We start from the raw sequence: 24389 nt of genomic DNA on the forward strand, positions 1-24389 counted from the left end.
TTAATCCTCTACTTTAATGGAAACTCTTAAATTAGGTGGCTATTTCAGGTTATTTTTATAACAACAAGTCATGAAGAATCAAGTTCCTCTTGGGACTGACCAGAATTGAATTTACAGCTTTCTCTACAATGCCGATAATCACAATAAAATCAGAATCAGCCAGTTAATAGCTTCAGTACAACAGTTACACAGCAAAAAGTAAATTAAAATGCAGACAGAATTTTAATATGGCTGAACTAGGCCTCACTTTGCTTACAGCATATTTGCTTGCTACTTTTAAATAGCATACAAGCAGTAACAAAATTGAATTTTGTAAAGATTTGTTTCATTGCCACTGTTAAAATCAGTACACCGAATACTTTATTCCATAAGATGTACATATATTTCTGATTCAATCCAGAATTAAAAATAAAATTAAATTAAATTAAAAAAATAGGGAAGAAAAAAAAAATGTAGACAAACACTTCATAGAAAGCAAAGAAGTGAGCAACTGATTTCACCTTCTATTTATTTGTACATTTCTACCACTCCAGCACAAGGGAATTAGCTCACCCTTAGCAGAGAGCCAGCTCTCATTCACTTCAGGTTAAAAGGAATCATCTCTCCGAGTTGCTGATATGCTGGAAACTTGCATGTTATCTTATTCCTTAGTAACCTGCTTGTGCTCCCAGACCTTAATCACACCCTTGAGCTACATTAGTCCCTGCTGCACTAAGATTTCAAAGAGTAGTGGAGGGTGGTTACTTTGTTGTGTATAATACACAGATTAGGGTACAGTTTCAGAAACCTCACTGTAGGTATCTAAATATTCAAAATCTAACAGTGCCCAAGCTTTCACTATAGCCAAGGGTTACACAGGGTCCCGTTTCTAAACCATAGGTTTCTAGAGACAGCCAGTATGTCCTAAGTTATTTAGCACTAACTTTGGATTTGTTTCTCTACAGAGACAAAATTATTTTCCCAGTTTCCTAGTTTTCTGTTCTAGAGCTATTTTGCAGATTTTTAAGTACAGTTTTAGATATACAAGGACTGTCCTAAATGCAATGCCCCATATTTTATTATGTTGGTCCACAATGTCAGAGGCAGATAGACAGTGGCATGGCAGTAGGAACCAAACCTTCCTACCAATGTTCCATGTTGTTGCCATGTGAGAAATGGCAGCAGAGTGGCAGTCAGACAGAATGATGTCTGACATGGAAGAGCATAGGAAGCAAAGTTGCGTCACTGAATTCCTCCATGCAGAAGCAATGGCCATCCCTGACATTCACTTTCTCTTACTGAATCTTTATGGAGACCAATAGGTTGATGAGAACACAGTGAGCTGGTGGGTGGTGCATTTCATCACAGCACACAGGCTCTTGTTCATGGCTGCCAAAAATGTACAGCAAATGGTGATGACTGTTGAAAAATTGTGTTTTGTAGCTGAGAATTTGCTCTATCAAACAGTGTTACTGTGCTCTCTGTATCTGCTGTAGTTTTCAAGAAAATAAACAGGAGGCATTACTTTCCAAGCAACTGCATATACAAGGACAAAATAAGTTCCTGTTTAATTTTGTAATAAGAAATTTTAGTGCTTGTTTGATAAATTCAAACTTGATGCACTTTGCTCTCCCTTATTCCTTTTCTGTTCTGAAAAGATCACAGAATCACAGAATTATCAAGGTTGGAAAAGACCTAGAAGATCATCCAGTCCAACCATCACCAATACTTCCCAGTTAAATCATATCCCTCAACACAACATCCAAACGTTTCTTGAACACTCCCATGGTTGGTGACTCCACCACCTCCCTGGGCAGTGCATTCCAATGCCTGACTACCCTTTCCAAGAAGTAATATTTCCTAATGTCCAGCCTGAATCTCCTGTGCCGCAGCTTGGAAACAGTGCCTCTAGTTCTATCACTGTCTACATGAGAGAAAAGGTCGACCCCCAGCTCACTACAACCTCCCTTCAGGAAGTTATAGAGAGCCATAAAGTCTCCCCTGAGCCTCCTCTTCTCCAGGCTGAACAATCCCAGCTCTCTCAGCCGCTCCTCATAAGGCCTGTGCTCCAGACCCCTCACCAGCTTCATAGCCCTCCTCTGAACACGTTCCAGGGACTCAATATCTTTCTTGCAGTGAGGGGCCCAAAACTGAACACAGTACTCGAAGTGTGGCCACACCAATGCCGAGTACAGGGGGACAATTACCTCCCTGTTCCTGCTAGTAACACTGTTTTTGATGCAAGCCAGTATGCCGTTGGCCTTCTTGGCCACCCGAGCACACTGTCAGCTCATGTTCAGCCGAGCATCGATCTGTATCCCCAGGTCTGTTTCCTCCACACAGTCCTCCAGCCACTCTGCCCCAAGCCTATAGTGCTGCCTGGGGTTGTTGTGGCCAAAGTGCAGGACTCGGCATTTGGTCTTGTTGAACCTCATCCCATTGGCTTCAGCCCAGCTCTCCAGCCTGTCCAGATCCCTCTGTAGGGCCTCGTTACCCCCAGGCAGATCGACACTCCCTGCCAATTTGGTGTCATCTGCAAACTTACTGAGGGTGCACTCAATGCCCTCATCCAAGTCATCAATAAAGATGTTGAAGAGGACAGGCCCCAGCACTGACCCCTGGGGAACACAACTCGTGACCGGTCACCTGCTGGATTTAACTCCATTCACCACCAGTCTCTGAGCCCGACCCTCCGGCCAGCTCCTTACCGAGTCGAGAGTGTACCCATCCAAGCCACGGGCTGCCAGCTTCTGCATAAGAATACTGTGGGAGACAGTGTCAAAGGCTTTGCTGAAGTCTAGGTAGACCACATCAACAGCCTTTCCCTCATCCAGCAGATGCGTCACTAGATCATAAAAGGAGATCAGGTTGGTCAAAAAGGACCTGCCCTTCATGAACCCATGCTGGCTAGGCCTGATCCCCCAGCCATCCTGCACATGCTGCATGATCTCCCTCAAGACAATCTGTTCCGTAACCTTCCCTGGAACCGAGGTCAGGCTAACAGGCCTGTAGTTCCCCGGATCCTCCTTACAACCTTTCTTGTAAATGGGAGTCACATTGGCAAGCCTCCAGTCTTGTGGGACCTCACCAGTCAACAAGGAGTGCTGATAGATGATGGAAAGCAGCTCAGCTATCACTTCCACCAGTTCCCTTAGCACTCTCAGGTGGATCTCATCCGGCCTCATGGACTTGTGGCAGTCCAGATTGCTTCCTATGTAAGAAATGTCACTTAAAATGCAATTATATTTACCTGATATACATGTAAAAAACTCTTACTTTAAAAATTCCATTTAAAACTAGATTATTTTAGTTAATATTTGCTGAGAAATATATTTGTTTTTACCTCTCACAAGGCTTTTGAAAATGCAGTGTAAAATTGCATTTCTCCCTAAGTAGTATGCCAGGTTTGCTGAGGTGCGATTTGAAAGGAAAACAGGGGTAAAAATAAGACTGTCTATATTATAAATACTGCAAAATTTCTTACATTTCCTGTATGGAGCATGAACTTCTTAATAGTATAATTGCTATTTTTCATAATCATGCTTCATGTTTTTCACATATACTGCATGCCAGTGTATAGATACCTACTTTATTCTACCTATTTATCACCCATGTTTTTGAAAGAATAGCACAGTTCTTCTCTAGGTGTCTCACTTTAAAGGAATGTGGATTGTCATTTTTTTGTTTGTTTTTGCTTTATTACATTTAGATTTCAGAATATATGTTAACTTTTTTTCCAATGGGACCATTTCTTTCTTCAAGTAAATAACACACAACTGAGCAGTTTCCAGCTCAAGGTTTATCAGCACAAAGCAGAAAAGTTTCAGTTCACAAATCTTATCTGTTGTCTTTCTGTTTAAGAATCCTAAGACTATAATTGTTGCCTTGTGTAAGGTAACCTAAAGAACTACGTCCATCATTGAGAATGTGCATCTGACGGCCCCATGACCAAGTTACACGCTGATCACACCAATATGGTGAGCTGTAAAATGGCGTTTAATGAACCGTGTGAGACCCTTATATAGGGCTCCAATTTCAGCCTCATACATATACATTACCGAGCACGGGGAGGCCTATCGCGTTACATCTCGTGAGTTCGTGCCGCCTAATACATCATTTCCCCCTCTCCATGCTCGATAAAGTATGCCCCGTTACATCCCGAACGCTAATCCTTAATCCTAATATAAAAATGTTAGTCTCTATAATTTAAACTTAATAAGTTGTCTAAAAAGTGAGGTAGACAAGCTACAGAGGTAGGTAGTGCAATATCTAATAACATCAGTAGTTTTCTAATGATTATATCCAAGGCATCTTGGGTTTATACAGTTCCTTCTTCTCAAAGTTTATCATATACCCGTTGGTACTCCATTTTTTCGTTAAACATTCTTTCTATCATACGCTGTAAACAACCCTGGACACATTGAAACAAACAAGGTAAGCAAATCATTAAAGCTAAAAAGAATAAAATACCTATGATTAATACTTTGAGAAACTGCTTAAGCCATGGGCCCAGATTACCAAACAGTCCCTCCAACCAGCTTCCGAATGCATCATCTATTGTGATCTTCTTCGTGTGTTCTTGCATCCATTCCAACTTCCTATGTATCGAATCGCTGTGGTCGCTCAGATTGAAACAACACATCCCTTCAAAGTCCTTGCACCCGTGCCCTTGAGCAAGCAGCAGAAAGTCAATTGCAGCTCTATTTTGAAAAACAGCGTGTCTGATGTTGTTAACGTCCATCAGGAGTTCCGACAGGACTGCTGTGGTCGATTAGACCATGTAACCCAAATATTTTCTGGTTGTGATGTTAAGTGAGTACCCTCTCCCCCGGTAATGAATGCAATTACACAAAGACACACAGCAAGTGATACAACAGATGTCCTTCTCGTTGGTACTAGCAGCAGTTCTTTATCTGTTCTTTTTCCTTTTTCTGAAGAGTCACTTCGCGGTTGCGGCTGGCGGGTTCCCATCAACCATGCCTGAAAAGAAAGTACTCAACTTTCTATTAGTTTTTTGTTTCTCCCAGAACATCCTTTTGGGTGATCGCTGTATCAGGTTTTATTTTTCTCGATGGAACCCATAAAATTCTCCCCGATTCTCTGTCTTTTACAGCAGCATAACCTCTGCCCCAAACTAAAACAGACCACCCTGATTCCCAGGTACCATCATCCCTTTTTATCTTTACCGGTGGCCCCTCATCAATGATTGTTGGTCTCCAGTGTCTCTGTATTGGGGTGTGCTTACTCTCTCCTCGCTCAAAATGGTTGACTGCATAAAGTGCTCGTGCCAATACTTCAGCCTGCTGAGCTAGTGGGATCCTGCCTTTGTGACCATCCCCCTCCCCAAGGACACGTATCTTGTCCTTCAAGAGACGGTTGGCCCTCTCCACAATTGCTTGTCCCTGGGAATTCCCAGGGATGCCTGTAGAGTGAGATATTCCCCACCGTTCAAGCCAATCTTGTGTAGACCGCGAGATGAAACACGAGCCATTATCAGTCTTGATGTGTTGTGGCAAACCGAGGGCCGCAATGGCAGTGGCCCAGTGTTGCTGAGCTGCAGGAGAGTTAGCACGCGCATGCTGGGTGGCTATGATGATTGTCGATGATGTGTCAATTGTGACCGCCAACCACTGCTTTGGTGCCATGCGTTGTTCGAAAGTGAAGTCAGTCTGCCAAATATCTAGAGGAGAGAGCCCCCGAGGGTTAACTCCCGCCCCCAACACAGGTGCTGAATTACAATGCGGACACGTTTGAACCACGTCTCGGGCTGCAGATAAAGGAATGGAGCATGTTCGTGACAAAGCTCGTGCTCCAATGTGCAGAGTGGAGTGTAAGTCACGTGCTTTCTGAAGGGTGAACACCTGTCCACCAGCAACCCGGTCAGCCATCGCATTCCCAGTTGTAAAGAACCCCGGTACCTCCGAATGACTGCGGACATGAAGAATAGCCACAGGTGCAGATCGGAAGGCCAGAGCCTCCTCCAACAGAAAAGCAATCTCAGTGCTAGACACACCCTCATTGCCCATGCGAAGCAACAACTTTGCCACAAAGGCTGAATCGGTGACCACATTACATGGAATTTCTGGCCACAAGCGTAAGGCTATTGCTACAGCCCTGGCTTCAAGCACCTGAACACTGACCGTTTTATCTGTTATCAGCTTGTGCTCCCATTTTTTAGATGAATTCTGCCAAACCACTGCTCCCTGGCCTGTGGCAGAAGAAGCGTCTGTAAATACAGTTGGTCCCTTCATCGGTTTGTCAAATACCCTGAGTTTTAATGAAATCTGAAGGGGTTTTGCAAGATCATAGATTGGCAGTGAGTCTGAGTAGAAGATTTTACCACCGAAACCTTGCAAAGCAAGTAGAATGGCATCAGGTAAAGGGTTAACATTTCTAAAGGCACTTGGTATGTATATAACATCTGGCTCTTTTCCCAATGCCCTCACAGCAGCGAGCCTGATTTTTTGAAGCAAAGAGGATAGCTGCTCAAGCCAGGAGGTGAATGCTCTCGCTGGCTGTACAGAGAACAGCCACCAGAGCGGACGTGGCCGGGAACCCAGAGTATGTCCGAGAATCCCCACCGCCCCATCTTGGCACTTGGTAATCGCCCCCTCCAGGGGTTGATCAGGGCTCCATCGAGCAAGAGCATTGGAGGAGCAAGCCTGCAAGATTTCCTGCCAGGCCGAGTCCATCTCTTGTGTCCACGCTCTCTCCTCTCTGGGGTCCGATCCTTTCAGCTGGTCATAAAATGGTTTCATAATACGCGGAGGTATGCCAAGGGCATTGCGCACCCACTGGATAGCCCCCACCAGCTTCTGGACATCCCACAAAGTCCTAATGTGGGGTTTAATATCCAAGCCTTGGGGTGCTACCATTGTGGGTCCAAAACGGTAACCCAAAAATTCAATCCCTGGCCCCTTTTGAATCTTTTCTTGGGAAATAGTAAAACCCGCCGTGGTGAGAGCTTCAACCACCCGCCTTTCCAAGTCGTGCAATTGAACCTCACTAGGAGCCGCAAGCAACAGGTCATCCATATAGTGAGCAACTCGACAAGCAGGTAGCATTGCTCGGACTGGCTCAATTAGCTTGCCCACAACAAGTTGGCAAATTGTGGGGGAGCATGCCATACCCTGAGGGAGTACCTTCCAATGGTACCTCTCAGCAGGCCCTTGGTTATTAACGGTGGGTACAGTAAAGGCAAAGGCCTCTCGATCCTGGACTGCCAAAGGAATGGAAAAGAAACAATCTTTAAGATCGATAACCACCAAAGGCCAACCCTCAGGTACAGCTGATAGTAGAGGGCTGCCCTGCTGCACCGGACCAAAGAGGATGAGCTGAGCGTTAACCATGCGGAGGTCATGTAACAGCCGAAACGAGCCTGATGATTTTCGAATGACAAAAACAGGAGTGTTCCAAGAACTAAGAGAGGGTTCCAAATGACCTAAAAGGAGTTCTCGTGAAACCAACTCCTTGAGCGCTGTTAATTTTTTATAAGGAAGAGGCCACTGATCTACCCAAACAGGACGAGCATCCTGCTTCCAGCGCAAAGGAATGGCGTGTTTTATTGCCAATTGGTAGACAGTGGCCCTTACCATAAATTTGTCATGCGAACCCCTAAGGCATCAAGGAAGTCTCGGCCCAAAATTGTGCCTGGAACAGACCCAATCATAGGTTCGATCAGTACAGGTTTGTCTATGGAGTCATCCCTATTGACAAGGGCGATTTCCACCTGTTCCGCTGACTCGCCAGCTGACACTGTACCTCCAACCCCAGAGATGGAATTCGTCAAGGCAAGAACTGGCCAAGCTGGTGGCCAGTCCCTTTCTGCTATTACCGTAACATCCGCTCCGGAATCAAGCAGGGCGGTGATAAGGATGGAGCGAGGAATCTTTTTGTAAGGCAATTGTCCCATATATGTCAAGATTATCTTGACTATGGGGCGCTTGCTGAGGTCCATAGTTAGCGCCACTGTGGGCGAGAGGTCTGGCCTCTCCCCCTGAACGAATTCGATGGGATGGTAGGCCCAACTGCTTGGCTGTGGGAGGGACCCAGGGCCTGAGGTGCCCTCCCAAAATCGTTTCCCTGCGGCATGATAACATATTTCCGGCACTGTCGGGCCTCATGACCCAGCTTGCCACAGGCCTGGCACTTTTCTCTACTCCTATGCCCCTCTTCTTTAGCTGTACACTGCGTCTTGTAATGGCCAGTCTGGCCACACTTAAAGCAAGGGCCTTTAGATCGATCATTTTGTATGGACATAACAGAAAGCCATGCGCTTGCTAGCCCTTCACTGGACAACGGCGTTGTTTGTTGTTTGTCCAGTACATACTTAATAATTTCACCAGGAGTCTCAAGATCTTCAGGAGCCGCTCGAATGATATCCTTAATCTCTTTATGAGCCTTTTGCTTCAGGCAATCCTTTATAACAGAAGTCAGCGCTTCCTTAGGCAGTTCCGATCCTTCTACTGCCCGTATCAATCGATTGGCAAACTCAGAGAATGACTCTGAGGGACCCTGCATAATCTCTGACCACGGGGCTACAGGCTCTGCTTTTCTTATAAAGCGTATAAAAGCAGAGGTAGCTGCCCCCGTGGTGGCAAGCAGCTCTCCTGGGCGGAGGTCCCTAAGCTGCCTCTCTGCAGATCCAGCCAAATCCGCAGATGAACCTGAAAGCCTCATTAAATCAGTTTTTGGATCTCCCTCCTTCCCATTTGCTGGATGCTGTGGATCGCGCGCAGCCTGTGCTAAAACAGCTTTGAGTTGTATTATCCACTCCTCCTTCCACACAGTAAACTGTACTGGTTCGAGGGCTACTCTCATAAGGCTTTCAATATCATATGGGAGTAGGGGACCTGGGGCTACGAGAGCCTCAAAGGCACTCATTGTCATCGGGGATCTCAATCCCTTTTTGTCAATCGCCTCTATAAACCGAGCAACTGCTTTTGCTTCCAAAGGTACCCAAACCGGTCCCTCCTGTTTGACTACAATTGGGAACACCGCCCAGTCCCGCTCCTTGAGCCCCACCTCTCGCATTGTATCGCAAATGTCAGTCCAATCAGTGGGCTTACGCGATATCTCTCGCTCCTCCCACTTCTCCCCCCTCCTCCGGGGAACCACGACCGACTGGGTGGGGACAGGCAATTCCTTCCGTTCCTCCCCTTTCTCCTCCCCCTTCGCGGGAGACGAAACCGACGGGGTGAAGGCAGACAGTACCTTTTGTTCCTCCCCTTTCTCCTCCCCCTCCGCGGGAGACGAAACCAAAGGGGTAGGGGCAGGCAGTACCTTTCGTTCCTCCCCTTTCGCGGGATGAGGTCCCTCCTCCGGGGGCGGGTCTAGGGGTGGCTTAACGCCTCCACGGCGCGCCTCCCCCCATGACTCTCCCTCCCTCGGACAGGACCCACCCCCCTCAGGTGAACGAAAGCTCTGCAAACAGGGGTATAGGCGGGGATAATATGGCGGCGCCTCCCCAGATGAGGCAACTTCCGCCATCCCTTCCGGAGTTGTTACGGGCGCCGCCATGGCCATTGTGAAAACGGCCGGCGTGGTCGGCGCCATCTTGGGTACGGAGTCGCCGCAAGGGAGCGGTTCCTCCGTACCCTCCGGGACCCCAGACGTCCCGGAACCCACCCCAAAAACCCCATTCGCGACTGCCTGGATCTTTTTCTCCTCCTTAGCCGCTTTAAGCGCACCCAGGACCAAAACCCAGGTTTTTAACTCCTCCGCCTTATAATCGTTTGTTGCTCTTAGGAGCAGGGCAGCGGTGAAAGATTCCCACCGCTCCGAATCGAGCAAATTACAAGGGGAGGGTGAAAGCTCCGCTTCCTGCAAAAAAGTAATAACGGCAACAATCTCCTTCATAGAAGGAGCATTCCTACCGCAGTGGGTTTTACAAACCCGTAATAGTACCTTTGTGACGGAATCCATGTTTTTTCTGGTGCTCGACACCGTACGTCCTCGCACCCTTTGTATATATACCCGGGCCCAAAGTCCCACGGTCTTCCACGGTCTTACCGCAGGATAATCAGTAGCTGCAGCCAATATATCGCCCCTCCGGCGCTTCCACGGGATCTAACCGCAGGATTCGCGTCCGTCTCGCGGTTAGCCGTCGCACACTCACTCTCAGGACAGCCTCACACGGGGCACCAATTGTTGCCTTGTGTAAGGTAACCTAAAGAACTACGTCCATCATTGAGAATGTGCATCTGACGGCCCCATGACCAAGTTACACGCTGATCACACCAATATGGTGAGCTGTAAAATGGCGTTTAATGAACCGTGTGAGACCCTTATATAGGGCTCCAATTTCAGCCTCATACATATACATTACCGAGCACGGGGAGGCCTATCGCGTTACATCTCGTGAGTTCGTGCCGCCTAATACATCATATAATTACCTTTTAAAACAACAGTATGAGACTGATAATTTCTGCCAGATTTTGATCCATTATTATTCTAAGAACTTTTCCTATAAAAAATATCCATAGAAAGTTATCCTCAACCCTGATCCTTCTTCCCAATTAAATGTATCCCCCCGTATTTGCTCCTATGGAACACCAGATTTTCCACTCACACTTGAAAATCCTGCTAGTCTAAAAGGCTAAAGAAAATTCTGTCTTTGAAACAACACTAAACATCTGTTCTAAACTACCAACTTTATACTGCTATGTTCTCTTGGAGTTCAGTCTTTGTTTAAATTCCTGTATTTCACCAGCAAATCAGCTTCACAAAATTTCCAGAACAAGCAGGAAGCAGGCATCCACAGCTCTGTGCAAATGCAAGCTTTTATAGCCCTGACTACAAAGGAAACAACATTTTAAATTTGTAATTAACAGGTTTTTTGTTTTTGTTCTTGTTTTTTTCTCACGTGTAAGTACTGCATCTAGAATTTTTATACTTTATTAGTGTATGTCTATACTGATCACTCTGTTACACAGACATGAACCAAAATAGTAGTTATCTGAGTATTAAAAATAAAAATAATAATAATAATAAAAAAAAGATTTTGACAAAATCTTAGTATTCACCCAGTATTTTAGTCAAATTTCAGATGATTTCCACAATGACAGGATTGCATAACTTCTAGTGCACCTAAATCAGCTTAATTGTAATGCAGGTATTACCATAATTGAGAAGAACAATTGACTGTAAGTAAGCACAGCCTGAAATGAGACTCCACAAGCACAAGTGCACACTAAGCAAGTATAATTTAAGAACATACTGAGGTGGTAAAAATGGTTATTACAGAAGCAAAATAAATCCCTGTGTTTATAAACCTCAGATATGCCCATAGCAAAGAATATGTGTACGCAAATAAGTATCCAAAAGATAAGAATGCGACACAATGAAAGTAAATTCCTCTAGAACGATAAAATACTTGTTTCCAATACATAAATAAAACTCAGGATTAATGTTGAACTTTTAAGTATTAATCTAAATCTCCAGATTTCTGCACTTAAAATAGCCCTACAGTGCTGAGCTTTATGTGTATACAGAAATACTGGGTCCAATCTTAAGCTGCATTAGCACACTGCTTGTCCCAATTTTGTATCATAAAGGAATCAAAAAACGATTTTAAGAGATGATTTCTGAAATTAAGATTTCTGCAGCAGCTTTGCTCCCTATATCAAACAGCAAGTATTATATTTGTTCCCTTTATTAACACTCTCTACTTCCTCTTCCTTGAAAATTCATAGCAGTCTGGTGAAGTTTTCACTGACTGTAAAAGGGAAAATATCACTTCAGTTTTTTAAAAGGGGAAAAAAAGAAGTCCCAAGAAACTACAGGCCACCCAGTCTCACCTCTGTCACTGCAAAGATTATGCAAAAGATCAACCTGAAAACTGTGCTAACTCACTTTAAAAACAGAGTTGGCTGGTGACAGCCTACATGGCTTCACTAAGCCAAATCGCGAAAAATAACCTTTACTCAAGGAAAACAGTGGTGAGGCACTGGCACAAGCTGCCAGAGAAGCTGTGGATACTGCATCCCTGGAAGCATTCAAGGCCAGGTTGGACGGGATCCTAGGCAGCCTAATCTACTGAGTGGCAACCCTGCCCACAGCATAGGGTTGGAACTGGATGATCTTTAAGTCCTCCTCCTCCAACCCGAATCATTCTATGATTCTAAGATTCTTTTCCTCACCCCATATGATAAAACCATCATGGCCATGAATTACGGGCAACAGAACAATGTACATAATTCCAGCAAACTGTAGGCATTTTTATTTTTTTTTTTTGAGACCCTGATCTATCAATACAACAACCCAGTGAAAACTGGATTTCAGCCTGTCCACTTTCTTTTAATACAATCAGTTTCATTTAACTTCACTGGAAGTTGCAATTCACATGTACTTGAGTCTTAGCTTATTTACATCAAACTTAAAATACAAAAGATTACAGAGCTAAGAAAGAGAAAACTGTTGGAATTTCAAAGTAGCTCTTTACATTGCAAATTACCTACAGCGCAATGTATCTTTTGAAATCCCAAGTGAGATACAGCAGTTCCTGCTGAAAGAGTTTCCTGATCTCCAAATCATTCTCCAGAAAACTTTACAAATGGAAAACAAATGAATCAGTGCCAGAGCAGATTTAGTTTTACAAAAATTATAGAATCCTGAGAGTTGGATTAGAGTTGGGCCCACTCCTCAAGCCTGTCTAGGTCCCTCTGGATGGCATCCTGTCCCTCTGGCGTGCCACCTGCACGCCACAGCTTGGTATCATCAGAAAACTTGCTGAGGGTGTGCTCAACCCCACTGTCAATGTAATTGATGAAGATATTAAAGAGTATTGGTCCCAGCACTGAACCCCAGGGGATACCACTCCTCACTGGTCACCACCCAGACACTGAGCCATTGACTACCACTCTCAATCCTGCAGCCAGTTCTTAATCCACTGAACAGTCCACTCATCAAATCCATTTTTGGATAAACAAATATTCAATTATTTCTTACGACTTACTATGCTACCAAAGAAAGCATCCCAGAAGATTTCAACAGATTTTTTAGCTCATATAATTTAATTACCAGTTAGAATTTTACTATATTTAAATGCAGAAAGTCCACTTTGACTTCAAACAATCTCTGCCTATTCACTGAACTCTGATCATGGTTAAAGTCAACTCTAAAATTGTTATGCAGTAAAAATTTTACAGGAAAAGAAGAAAAAAAACCAACAAAAACAAACACAAAACTGCATTAGGACAGTGTGATTCAATACACTACCAAGCTTACACCACAAATGCAGTAGAGTTTTCCTTTGTAGTTGTAAACTATCAGAAAATGCCAAAGTGAACAATACAATTTATTACATCTTTCATACGCGGTGTACTTGCTAAAACTTGGTGAAAGGCTGCCACATTCATAAGAAACCCAAGGACGGCTTGGGTTCCAGCAACAAACACTACTCGTGTGTTTCACCATAAGATGAAAGAATGTAATCCTTAGGAAGTTCTCAAACCATCCCTCTTTTGCAAAGATAAATAATCACTAATTCTTTGGAAAGATGAAAAATCTCTTTTTTAGTTCCTTTTTATACAATAAAATGGTATCACTAGAAGAGTTAAAAAGTGCACACATTCCTTATTAGCCTCTAAATCAGTGATTACAGTGCCTTTAAAAGCTAAGAAGAGGCCAGAATTCAAATTCTGAAGAGTTACTAAGATTGCACATGAGGGAAACAATAATTTCTCCTTAAAGGCATGCATACTCCAGTCATAGAATCACAGAATCACAAGGTTTGAAAGGACCTACAAGATCATCTTAGCTCAACCATCTTCCTATCACCATTACCCACTAAGCTACTAAACCTTACCTTGTAGCACCTCATCCAGACACCTGTTGAACACAATCAGGGACAGCGACTCCACCACCTCCCTGGGCAGGCCATTCCAGTGCCTGACCACACTCCGAGAGACAAAGTTTTTCCTTATGTCTAATCTAAATCTCCCCTGGTGCAACTTGTAGACATTTCCATCCTATTCGTTGCCTGGGAGAAGAGGCCAACCCTCTCCTCATCACAACCTCCCTTCAGGTAGTTGTAGAGCACAATGAGGTCTCCTCTGAGTCTTCTCCAGACTAAACAATCCCAGCTCCCTCAGCCACTCCCCATAAGACTTATACTCCACATCCCTCACCAGTTTCATTGCCTCAGTGTCTTTCTTGTAGTGAGGGGCCCAAAACTGAACAAAGTACTCAAGGTACAACCCCATCAGAGCTGAGTACAGGGGGATGTACTCCTGCATTCTGGCTCCTGCTGGCAACACTATTTCTAATGCAAGCCATGATGGCACTGTCCCTATTGGCCACCATTCAAGAATAACTAACCTACGAAGGTAGGTATACATTCTACAAACACACTGAAAAAAATACCCAACATACTGAATCTCTTGGAGCATAAAAACAACAGAAATGAAGTCTCTAGGTCCTGATTTCACTTAAGCTTCACTTCAATCACTTCATTTCAATCAAATCCAATTGTTGTCAAGACTAAGGAATTTTTGGATTGCACAAGTAAATTACCTTGATATCTAGGGCGTTTTTTGTTTGTTTGTTTCTGATTTTTCTTCTCCTAGGGTTGGAGGAAAGATGGTAGTGTTAAAAACCCACAGTAGAGAGCACAGCCCTCACTTAAGGCAAGTACAGTTGGTTCTTCAGTTCCACAAAATCTTCAGCCCTTGAATCCAATACAGCATGTCATGGTGCAAAAAAAAAGGCTAATATACCGAAGATGGGAGGAAGAATGAAGCCAGGAATCAGCAAGTGAAAGCTTTCTTTGTACATTTTACCAGTGATGTCCTGAACACAACAGTCATGGACAGCTGCATTAGGCAGACTAATTCAATACTAATACCAATATAATACAAGCAGTGCTTCCAGAAAGGAGAGAGCAACTCATCTTTAGCAGTATAACAATACCTAAACTTCAAAAAGTGAAGGCATCTGGATTCAGAGTTATGGTCATAAAATGGCCATTAAAGCTAAGTCCATCTGCTAACGCATTTTAGCTGTTACTGGAAAGACAACTTCCTAAACTTGTACAAGGTTAACACATTACCCTGTTCGTCCAAGTGGCCATAAGTACACATTAATAGAAAAATGACAAGACCGTAGGATTTTGTCCTCAATGTGTGAACTCTATATTCTTTTTTATCACACAAAACCATCCACTGCCACTATTTCTCACATCTTCCCAACTCCTGACCAATTTCTGTATTAACTGACACCTTTCAAATACAGAGAAAACCGAGCAGTGTGTAGGGAAATGGCTTAAACACAATTCCACAAACAACCCAAACAATTACGAATGTGCCAGATAGTTTCCCATCATGCATTGGAGCAACTGAGGCTCAACCCTCACTATTTTATTATTTTTAGCATCTCTGAGTTTTTTTTAGTAATTCAGAAGCCTACACAACTTGAAAGAAACTTGATCCCAGGAATGTATCTCAAGAACAAAACACCCACATATTTCCATTAGAACTAAAAATTAAGAGGTAAATTGCACATCCAAGCCAAATGCAAATGAAAATGAACAAGTTTGGAAACAAAAAGCAGAAAGCCGTACCTTGAAAAGCTGCTGCATTACGAGATATTAAAAATTTTAATGTAGCACTGGATGTTTGAAGCACTTGCTGTATATCTTGCTTTGCCGCAGACTGATATCTTTCTTCCATCTTTTTGGTACAGCATGTTGGGTTTTTAGAAGTACAAACCTGGAGATCAACACCTAGAGAAAGAAAAAATTGCAATGATTAATATGAAATAAAAGTTCACAATACACAGAGAAAAGAGCTGTTGGGGTTTTTTTTGTTTGTGTGTTCTAGACTTGTTTTGTTTGTTTGTTTTTTAACATTAGTATATACATTTAAAAGAAACGCCCAGAATTCTGAAGACAGTTAGTGTTAAACAAATTTATATGACAGTAGTAACTAAAATTCTGTGGGAAGAGTACCCTTATTACAGTTAATTGGTGTCATATAATAGCATTACCTTAACACTGTAATCTTATTTCAGCTGTGAAGATTGCTAACTAGTGTTGGTAAAATACAACGGACACGCATTGTACATCACTTGGAATACTGACCTGCTAGCTCATATGACCTAGCACATAGCCAGCATTCTTGTTCTGTAAATCCTGGGCTGAAAAGAGCTAACTGCTACTAAATATAACAAACAGAACAGTGAAAAGTCCGTCCTTAATGGGTACATAATAAACATATTCATATTGACTTTCATATGGAGCAGTCATAAATCTTAGTCTAACCTATTTTACCATTTCTTTCTCTAATGACCAGCATTCCCCATGTATGTAAATTGTCATGACAATTTACTACTTCACTAACAGGATGGGAAAAGCTTATAAAAATTAACATAGAATCACAGAATGGCTTGGGTTGAAAAGGACCACAATGATCATCTAGTTTCAACCCCCTTGCTATGTGAAGGGTAGCCAACCACTAGACCAGGCTGTCCAGAGCCACATCCAGCCCATCCTTGAATACTTCCAGGGATGGGGTATCCACAGCCTCCTTGGAAGACCTGCTCCAGTGCATCACCACCCTCCAAGTGAAAAACTTCCTCCTGATATCTAACCTAAACCTCCCCTGTTTCAGTTTAAGACCTGGAAAGTACTGGAAAGCTGCAATGAGGTCCCCCCAGAGCCTCCTCTCCTCCAAGCTAAGCAACCCCAGCTCCCTCTACCTTCCCTCATAGGAGAGGTGCTCCAACCCTCTGATCATCTTAGTGATGATTATTCTCTGGACTTGCTCTAAGACCTCCACATCCTTCCTGTCCTGGAAGCCCCAGGCCTGGATGCAGTAGTCCAGATGGGGCCTCACAAGAGCTGAGTTGAAGGGAAACATCTTTTGAAATGTTTGGCACACTAAAATTCAAGAGGAACAAATCAGTAATGTATTTCTTATTGTATAGTAAAAAGCATCTTTTATGCACCCTGAGGATTCAAGTCAGAATACGTGGTTGTGGAGGAAGACAAAAAGGAAGAAATTCTAACATGGAACATCTGTATCAGCCTTGCCTTTATACATACTTTCACCTATTACATCATCTCTTTGAACTTCATATTTTATTTCCCTGCCACTAAATCTACAAATTATAACTCTTCTTAAATTTACTCTTCTAATGTTTTTCCATATTTTCTCTGATAAATCATTTTATATTCCATGTTATGAATACAGTAATGGGAAAAGAGAAGCCTTACATGGCTTGTACTTTTCATTTTCCATTAGTTACCTTACATAAATAAAGGTGTTTTAAATAACATGTTCCAAAAAGCTCAAGCAGAAAAATTAAGCTACTGAGCAGAATATGCTGATGATGCTAAATTGGGTGGGGAGGCAGATACACCAGAAGACTGTGCTGCCATTCAGAGGTAATTCAACAGGCTGAACATTATGGGCAGGGAACAACACAAAGTTCAACAAAGGCAATTGCAGGGTCCTGCACCAGGGGAGAAATAACTCAATGCCGCAGTACACATTACGGTCTGACATACCAGAAAGCACAAATTACATAGTTCTGAAGCACCCATTTTTAAATCAAGTTCCACTTCACTGGTTATGTTCTCATACCTGAGCACTTGGGTTTGAAATAGATATGAAAAACTGTGCATTGCCTCAAATGAGAATGACAGCTCTAATATTGCTATAAAATCCATTCCAAACTTGAAGACTGTAAACATAAGGCCTAGTTCCAATTTAATCAGATTGTTTACAAGCTCCCCAAGCCTAGTTGCTGCACACAGACAGTATCTAGTGGAGGACCAGATAAGTTATAGCCATGCCATCTCTTACTAACCAATATTTATAGCTGAATGATCTGGCATTGACAGATAACGTTGAAGTGATTTCCAAATATAGCCTTAGCATCTATTTTGAGAAACCAAATACCATGACACAAGTGTTTGACACATAACAGTAAATCCATAAAGCCAAACAAATCAGATCAAAGTGTTAGTACTGGTTCTCCTGTCACCACTGTAGAACCACAACATGCTTTGGGCATGGTGTTGACCTGCATTACGTAGCAAGGATAACTACACTAGCTCTCAACCATCTGGACAGATGCCACTCAGACTCTGAACCAGGCATCAGTACTTGGCCCTCTCTTAAACAACTGATTCCATTTTACTAAGCAGCTAGCAAGCCCTAACAGTGATAGAAGGAGAACAAGTTCCACCAAGACACTAGTCAAAACCAGCAGGGCCTGACCTGAGCACTAGCAAGTGGCAGAAGTGGAAGTAGATGCCAATCCTCCTAGCAGGGATGGCAGCACCAGTCTGCAGACAGGACATGGTGCCATGGTGTCTTTACAGAAGAGAGGTAGAGACATGGGCAGGAGTAGCTGAGGCCACTTGCTTTGTTCAGCCTAGAGGAGACTAAGGGAAACAGTCCCCCCCTCTTCCTCACAAGGGAAACAGAGAGGTAGGTGCTGATCTCATCTCTCTGGTGATGGCAAAAAGATCTAAGGGGTCCCATAGCCAGGAACAACACACTCCATTGCTACCCACACCCAAAGGCTCTGCCCGTGGAATATCTGTCATGGTATTTTCCTGTTGTTCTATTAAAAATAAAGCAGAAACGCATTGGTCCCTCAGCAGGAAACCCTCCCAGCCCTGTGACTAGCCCACCTCATGCACCCTCCTCCCCAGCACAGGGCCAGGCTGCAGCCATGGTCCTGGTAAGCAACCCAAACCCCAGTGTCTACCCCACAGCTGCCCCAAGTCTGCATCCTCACACCACTTACCTCTGCTGACTGAAACATGCCCTGCAAGGCCCACCTGCCTGAGCCAGTGAAAGTTGGGGAAACACAGGCAATGCTGTGGGGATGGGCTGAGAACAGCTGCCACCAGCCCTACAGCACTACGCAAGCAAAATCTTGCTAAAGCCTCCAAGCCTCATGAACATGCTCAGCTAGAGACCAGGAACAAATTAGGATGGGCAAGGCTCTGCTGGCACCCTAACATATGCAGTGGAGGTACATGAGGTCACAGTCCATCACCTGGTGATGTAACGCACCACTTTACTGTGACATCAAAATTAGTTGCCCAGGGTGCTGTCACCCCATGGAAGCATGCCCAGCCCCTCAGTTCTCTAGTCAGCACCAACACTGTACCTCTGCACAATCACTGGAGCTGCTGTAGTGTTTCTGTCAGAGTCCCCCAGCAGTCACACCATCCTTGGCCTAGTGTTCCCCACTCTGCCAGAGGCCCTCTCTTAATGAGTGACAAATGTACCCCTCAGAAGTAACCAGCAGTTTCTTTTCTTAGAAGCAATGATTTCTTCTTTCATACATAGTTAAAAAAGCTGTCTTTCACAAAGCATTTGTGCCACTTTCCCAGTATATATATAGTGAGAGCCTGCTATTACATTTTAGTTATTAACAATTAACATACACAGCATCAGCTCACATGCAGTTCTTTGTGCATATAGGTACATATGCATAACTCTCACCTACTATTAAAATTAAAGAACTTAAAAATTAGGAATATTAGCCAAATTGCACATAGTACTTTCATTGTTTGGCACAGCTTATGTTTGGCACTGCTTAGCTTTCAAGCTTTCTACTATTTTGTCTGTTGTAATGCAAAAAACTAATACAAACTTTTACCTTAGCTTGTTAACAGACTTCAGTGTAGCTTCAAGAGGACATTCAGACTTTCAGCAAAACTCTAATATAATAATGAATATTTGCTTGTGGTTTTTATTTATCCTTGAATATTCTCTTCTTCCTTTGATTTTATGGTAAGTACTTTTCCCAAGCAGCATATTTTTTAACACGAACATCATTCCCAACCCCAAGGGAACTTTGTTTTTACTTTAAGACTGCTAATCACGCACATACAAAGTACACTTTATTGACCTAATTCTGTTCTAGCTCATTAAACACTGCTCCCTTCAATGATCAGGAAAAAGTAACTGAATACAACATGTGAAAGAGCCCAACCAACAAAAAATGGAGTGGTTGCTCGAAGTCCACAGAAGGGTTTTGTAATTATTCCATTAAAATGCTATGGAACAAGCAACAGCATACAGGTCAGTGTTTGAGGAGAGTACACCAGCAACTGAATCAGGTATTTCAATTTCAGAACAATGTACAGAGAAAAAAAAAAAAAATCCTTTTACATGTTTTTGCATGTAAAAATCTTATTGTCCTAGGCAACAATTGTTTTGTCAATTGACAAGTATTCTGAAATACATTTAGAAAGTTTTCTAACTGTAGGAACACTGGCTCTTTTCAGTACTGAATTCTGAAGGCTCTATGACTACAACTTGTTTTTTATCCAAACCCAAAGCAGAGAGAAAAGTGAAATAATTTACACTACAATAATTAAAAATTAAAATATATAGTTACAGTCTATGAAAGATTTTATAACTGGAAACAATCTTGATGAGAGTAGAAAAGAGCTCAGCAAGAATAAAATATAGTAATCCAGAAGAATAATTCTACCTATTTCCAGAAGGTCTGGAACTGATTTCAGCCTTTGATTCACAGTCTCCATCCTACAAATCCATATTTTCAGTAACTTAGGATAAGCAAGTGCTGGCAGGATGAGGATGTTAATGACCAGAAAGAGAAAATACCAGACATGGTAAATTTCTGCCTGTCTGCTTAGGTGAATGCTTTTATGAGATCAAATCCAGACAGTAAAAAAATCCCCAAACAGACCCAGCACTGTCACAATAAACAGTCTTTTAAGAGACAGCACTGAAATGCCACTGGCTGGAAGCAGTCATTCAAACAAGCAGTTTACTGCAAAACAGATTTGCAACCTGTATCATGCTTGAGTCTTTCTCATGCTCATCCTTTAGTATCTATTTGTGAACTAATCTTTATTACAGACACCACCCCGCATTAATCATTGCCATTAAGATCAGTGTAACGTACTTCAGCACTGCTAAATTAAAGAGGTAAGGATCAAACTCAAGCACATGACCCTGGACTGTCCACCCTGCAGACTTCTTCATTGTGGCTCTATTTAGATGGCTCCAGAGAGTCTCTTAATGCATTTCTAGAGAATTTGCATCCAAACATGGCTTTCCAAGGACGTCATAGGTTTGGCTCCTTCCTAGCACCCTACAAGATCCCCTTCCTACTGGCAGGCATCCTAGCAAGACTCTTCTTACATGTTATAGAGCCAGAGGTGAAATACTACCTGCATTCAGGAACTAACAGCTTATGCTCACAAACATGAGAATAATACAGGCAGTAATCCTTACAAAAGCACAGATGTGATAAAATGGACTTCAACAACTGATAGCACTGCATAATCCACTTCCTGTCCCTCTTCAAATCATTTTCTGGAGATCTGAATATGTTCAACAATTAGTGGAAGCACAAATAAATTCTTGATTTAACATCCAGTAAAGCCAAAAGCAAAATTCCCTGAATTTCAACTGTAATGGAAACCTAAATTAGAATTCAAAGAAGAGTATGGGGTTGCTTCTGACCCAGACATTAAGCTTATTTTACTGCTATGTTAAGCTGAACTAGCAAGAATATTTTAACTTGAATTAGCTAAACAGTATTAGGCACCAACTTTTTCTGACATTAAAACAATCTTCAAGCATAGTTTTTTTGCCTTTTTAATTCAATTCTGTACGTATAACTGTTCCCAAAAAGTCTTTGCAGTAAACTTCACACCAATCAACATCTTCATTCCTTTAATTATGTTTTTTGTTCTTATGACACCATAAATGGTCTCCAAAAGATTGCTGAAGAGAAGCCTAGCTTGGTTACTAAAATGAAAATAACCTGCTCAGAGTTTGGAAAAAAACAAAAATAAATAAAATAAAAATGGGATTCATTCTACAATTCAAAGAAATTTAACTTTTTTTCAATAAATCATTGAACTTAGCTTTTTGGTGCCAAGACAAGCCTGACAATCAGATCACGTCAAGCTGCCATCTAACACTTGACCAGCTGAAGAGCTCTGGGCATCACTGGCTGCTCCAACCACCCGCTGCCATCATCTACCCCCAAAATGCACTGGGCTGAGGGCTCCGGTGTGCTGCTCGCTCTCACTCCAGGAAGCACCTCAGAGGATGGCAGCTAACAGTCTGCCTAGATCTTCTAGAGGCTCCAATAAACCTCAAACAGTGCTAGAAGCCCACTCAAAAACAACCAAACTGAGACTCCTACAGGCAGCCTTAAGTTTTATTTCCTCACGTCAGCACCTACATAAAGTGTTTATGTACAAGGGCATATGTTGATGATAAGCCAGCAGACACTGAACCTTCCCACAGATATCCCATTACATGTTGTTGCTGTGTGATGGATGGCAGCAGTGGGTCAATCTGACAGAATGGTGGCTGACATGGAAGTGCACATGAGGTGTGTCACTGAATTTCTCCACGTAAAAAACAAGTAAAAATCATTTATAAATGCTTGCTGAACTTCTATGGAGCACAAACAGTGGATGCGAGTACATTGAGGGGTGGGTGGTGCATTTCAGCAGTGGCAGTGGATCACCTCTGCTGGTGAAGAATTTTCAGGATGGAGGATCTTGTTTGTCACTGGTGAAAATGCATAGCTAATGCTGGTGACTATGTTGAAAAACAGTGTTTTGTAGCTGAGAATTTGCTCTGTCAAATAGTGTGATTGTGCTCTTTGTTATAGTTTCCATGGCAATAAATAGGAGGCATTACTTTTGGAGTGACCTACATACATAAATAACTACTACGGTTCTTTTCTCGAGGCAACACATTTCCTCCTTACTCTCAGTATGGCACTGAGATAAATGATGATGACAAAAGTACAATAGTTACACCAGACTATGGACAGAGAAGAGTACAGCAACAATCAACATACATATCGTTCATACTAATGTTACTCACACATGCAATGAGCGCCAAACATTAATGCCACTAATCGGGCTTCAGGGTTCTTTTGTTTGTTTGTTTGCTTGTTTGTTTTCAGACAAAATATCTGCATTTGCACAGAACCTATCCAAGCAGGCTTTCCAACAAAAGCATTTGTTTTCTTTTTGGTGAAAGTTACGATAAAATCTTAAGCTTACAGACAAGGTAATAAAGCCTTGGATACTATTATGTGTACTTGTGACCTAACTACAGTATCATAACAGATAATCCTAAAGTTATTACAACGTTACAGAGTGCAGTTCACAAATCAGTCTCTCAAAAGCTGTACTCCGAAGTGATTCCTGCAGGAACTGATATAACGTAACCAACCACCGCTTGCAGAATTCATAAAAACTACACAGATTATCTTAAAAGGGGAAGAGATAATCCACATTTTCTAAGTAAGGTGGATGTTAATTCAACTCTGGCTGCATATAGAAGTCAGTTTTTGTCGCGAAAGCGCTGATTCACATTTACTAATCCACATTTAAAAGCGAATGGATTTTACACATAGGGATATTATTATTTAATTATGCACATAGAGAATAAAAGTATTTTCTGTCTCTACGTCCCCAACCACAAAAGTTATCCATACACTGCATTTTGAGCAGTATGACTAAAATCAAGGCTGGGAAAACAAACAAACAAACAAAACCAGCACAGAAATCCAAGAAGGTACTCATTACTTTCATGATTTCCACTTTAAAAGTTTCATTCGCAATACAACGCTACGATGCACTCAAAATTCCATTATTTAAGACGTTACATCACTAGGAATTTTATCAAGATAACGTGCAGAATATGTGCACATCTACCGGCTGCAGCTGTGCCAATCCTCCCGTGCCATTGGGCGCTCACCCCGCCGCCCGACCCACGGTTCTCCCCGTCCGTCCAGCGACCGAAGCGGGACTCGCAGCTCGCTGCTGCCGCTACTCCTTCCCTCGTGGGCCCCGTGCTCCCCTCACCTGCCCTCGGGAACTCCGGGACGCCCCTAAAGGAGCCGAGCTGACGCAGCTGGAAAACTTTCCGGACAGCCTCGCAGCTCCGCGGCTCCCCATCCCGGGGGGCGGGGGTGGCCGCAGCGGCGAGCAGCAGCAGCAGGACGCTAAGGCTTCGCGCTTCCATGCCTGTCCACCCTCGCAGAGACCACAGCTCAAAAGCCCCCAAACCCTTCGCTGCCTGCCAGATCGCCACTCTCCAGCGCCGCCCGCCGCCCCCTGCAGGCGGGGCCCTCCCCAGGGCCGGCGCTACTCCCCGCCCGCCCCCGCCTGCGAGGCGCTGCCTACTAAGGAGTGCGAGGATGGATGCCGGGATCCCGCAGCCCGGGGTCATCACACTAGAATCATACTAGAATTACGAACCCCCTCCAGGCACATATTTTAAGGACACGCTCACCGATACAGCTAGAAGTTTTTTCTTAGGTTGTGAAACTGCCCGAGATCATCCAGCGTGCTTCAGCACGAGACTGTCCCAGCCTTCACTCCAATCCTGTAGCAGCAATTTAAACACGAGACCGCAAAACTGTGAGGAATGTGTGAA

The 24389-nt window shown here is 43.2% G+C and overlaps 1 protein-coding gene across 16 annotated transcripts in view; it reads right to left on the bottom strand.

Annotated features, from left to right (window-relative positions):
* Positions 1 to 24043, bottom strand: part of GPC5 (glypican 5) — a 508496-nt gene extending 484453 nt beyond the window's left edge. For all 16 annotated transcript variants that reach the window (XR_004305915.2, XM_032442041.2, XM_032442040.2 and 13 more), the window contains exons 1-2: positions 23816 to 24043; positions 15539 to 15700 (exon numbers count right to left, since the gene is read on the bottom strand). Coding sequence is in view for 15 of the 16 variants with exons in the window: in XM_032442041.2 (XP_032297932.2) it covers positions 15539 to 15700; positions 23816 to 23975 (322 nt within the window). In the remaining variant the exon portion in view is untranslated. The remainder of the gene's footprint in view (positions 1 to 15538; positions 15701 to 23815) is intronic.
* Between the last annotated feature and the right edge of the window lie 346 nt (positions 24044 to 24389).

The sequence above is a fragment of the Coturnix japonica genome, chromosome 1 (assembly GCF_054131305.1).
Source record: "Coturnix japonica strain WE chromosome 1, WE-NBRP24, whole genome shotgun sequence".
Lineage (NCBI taxonomy): Eukaryota > Metazoa > Chordata > Aves > Galliformes > Phasianidae > Coturnix > Coturnix japonica.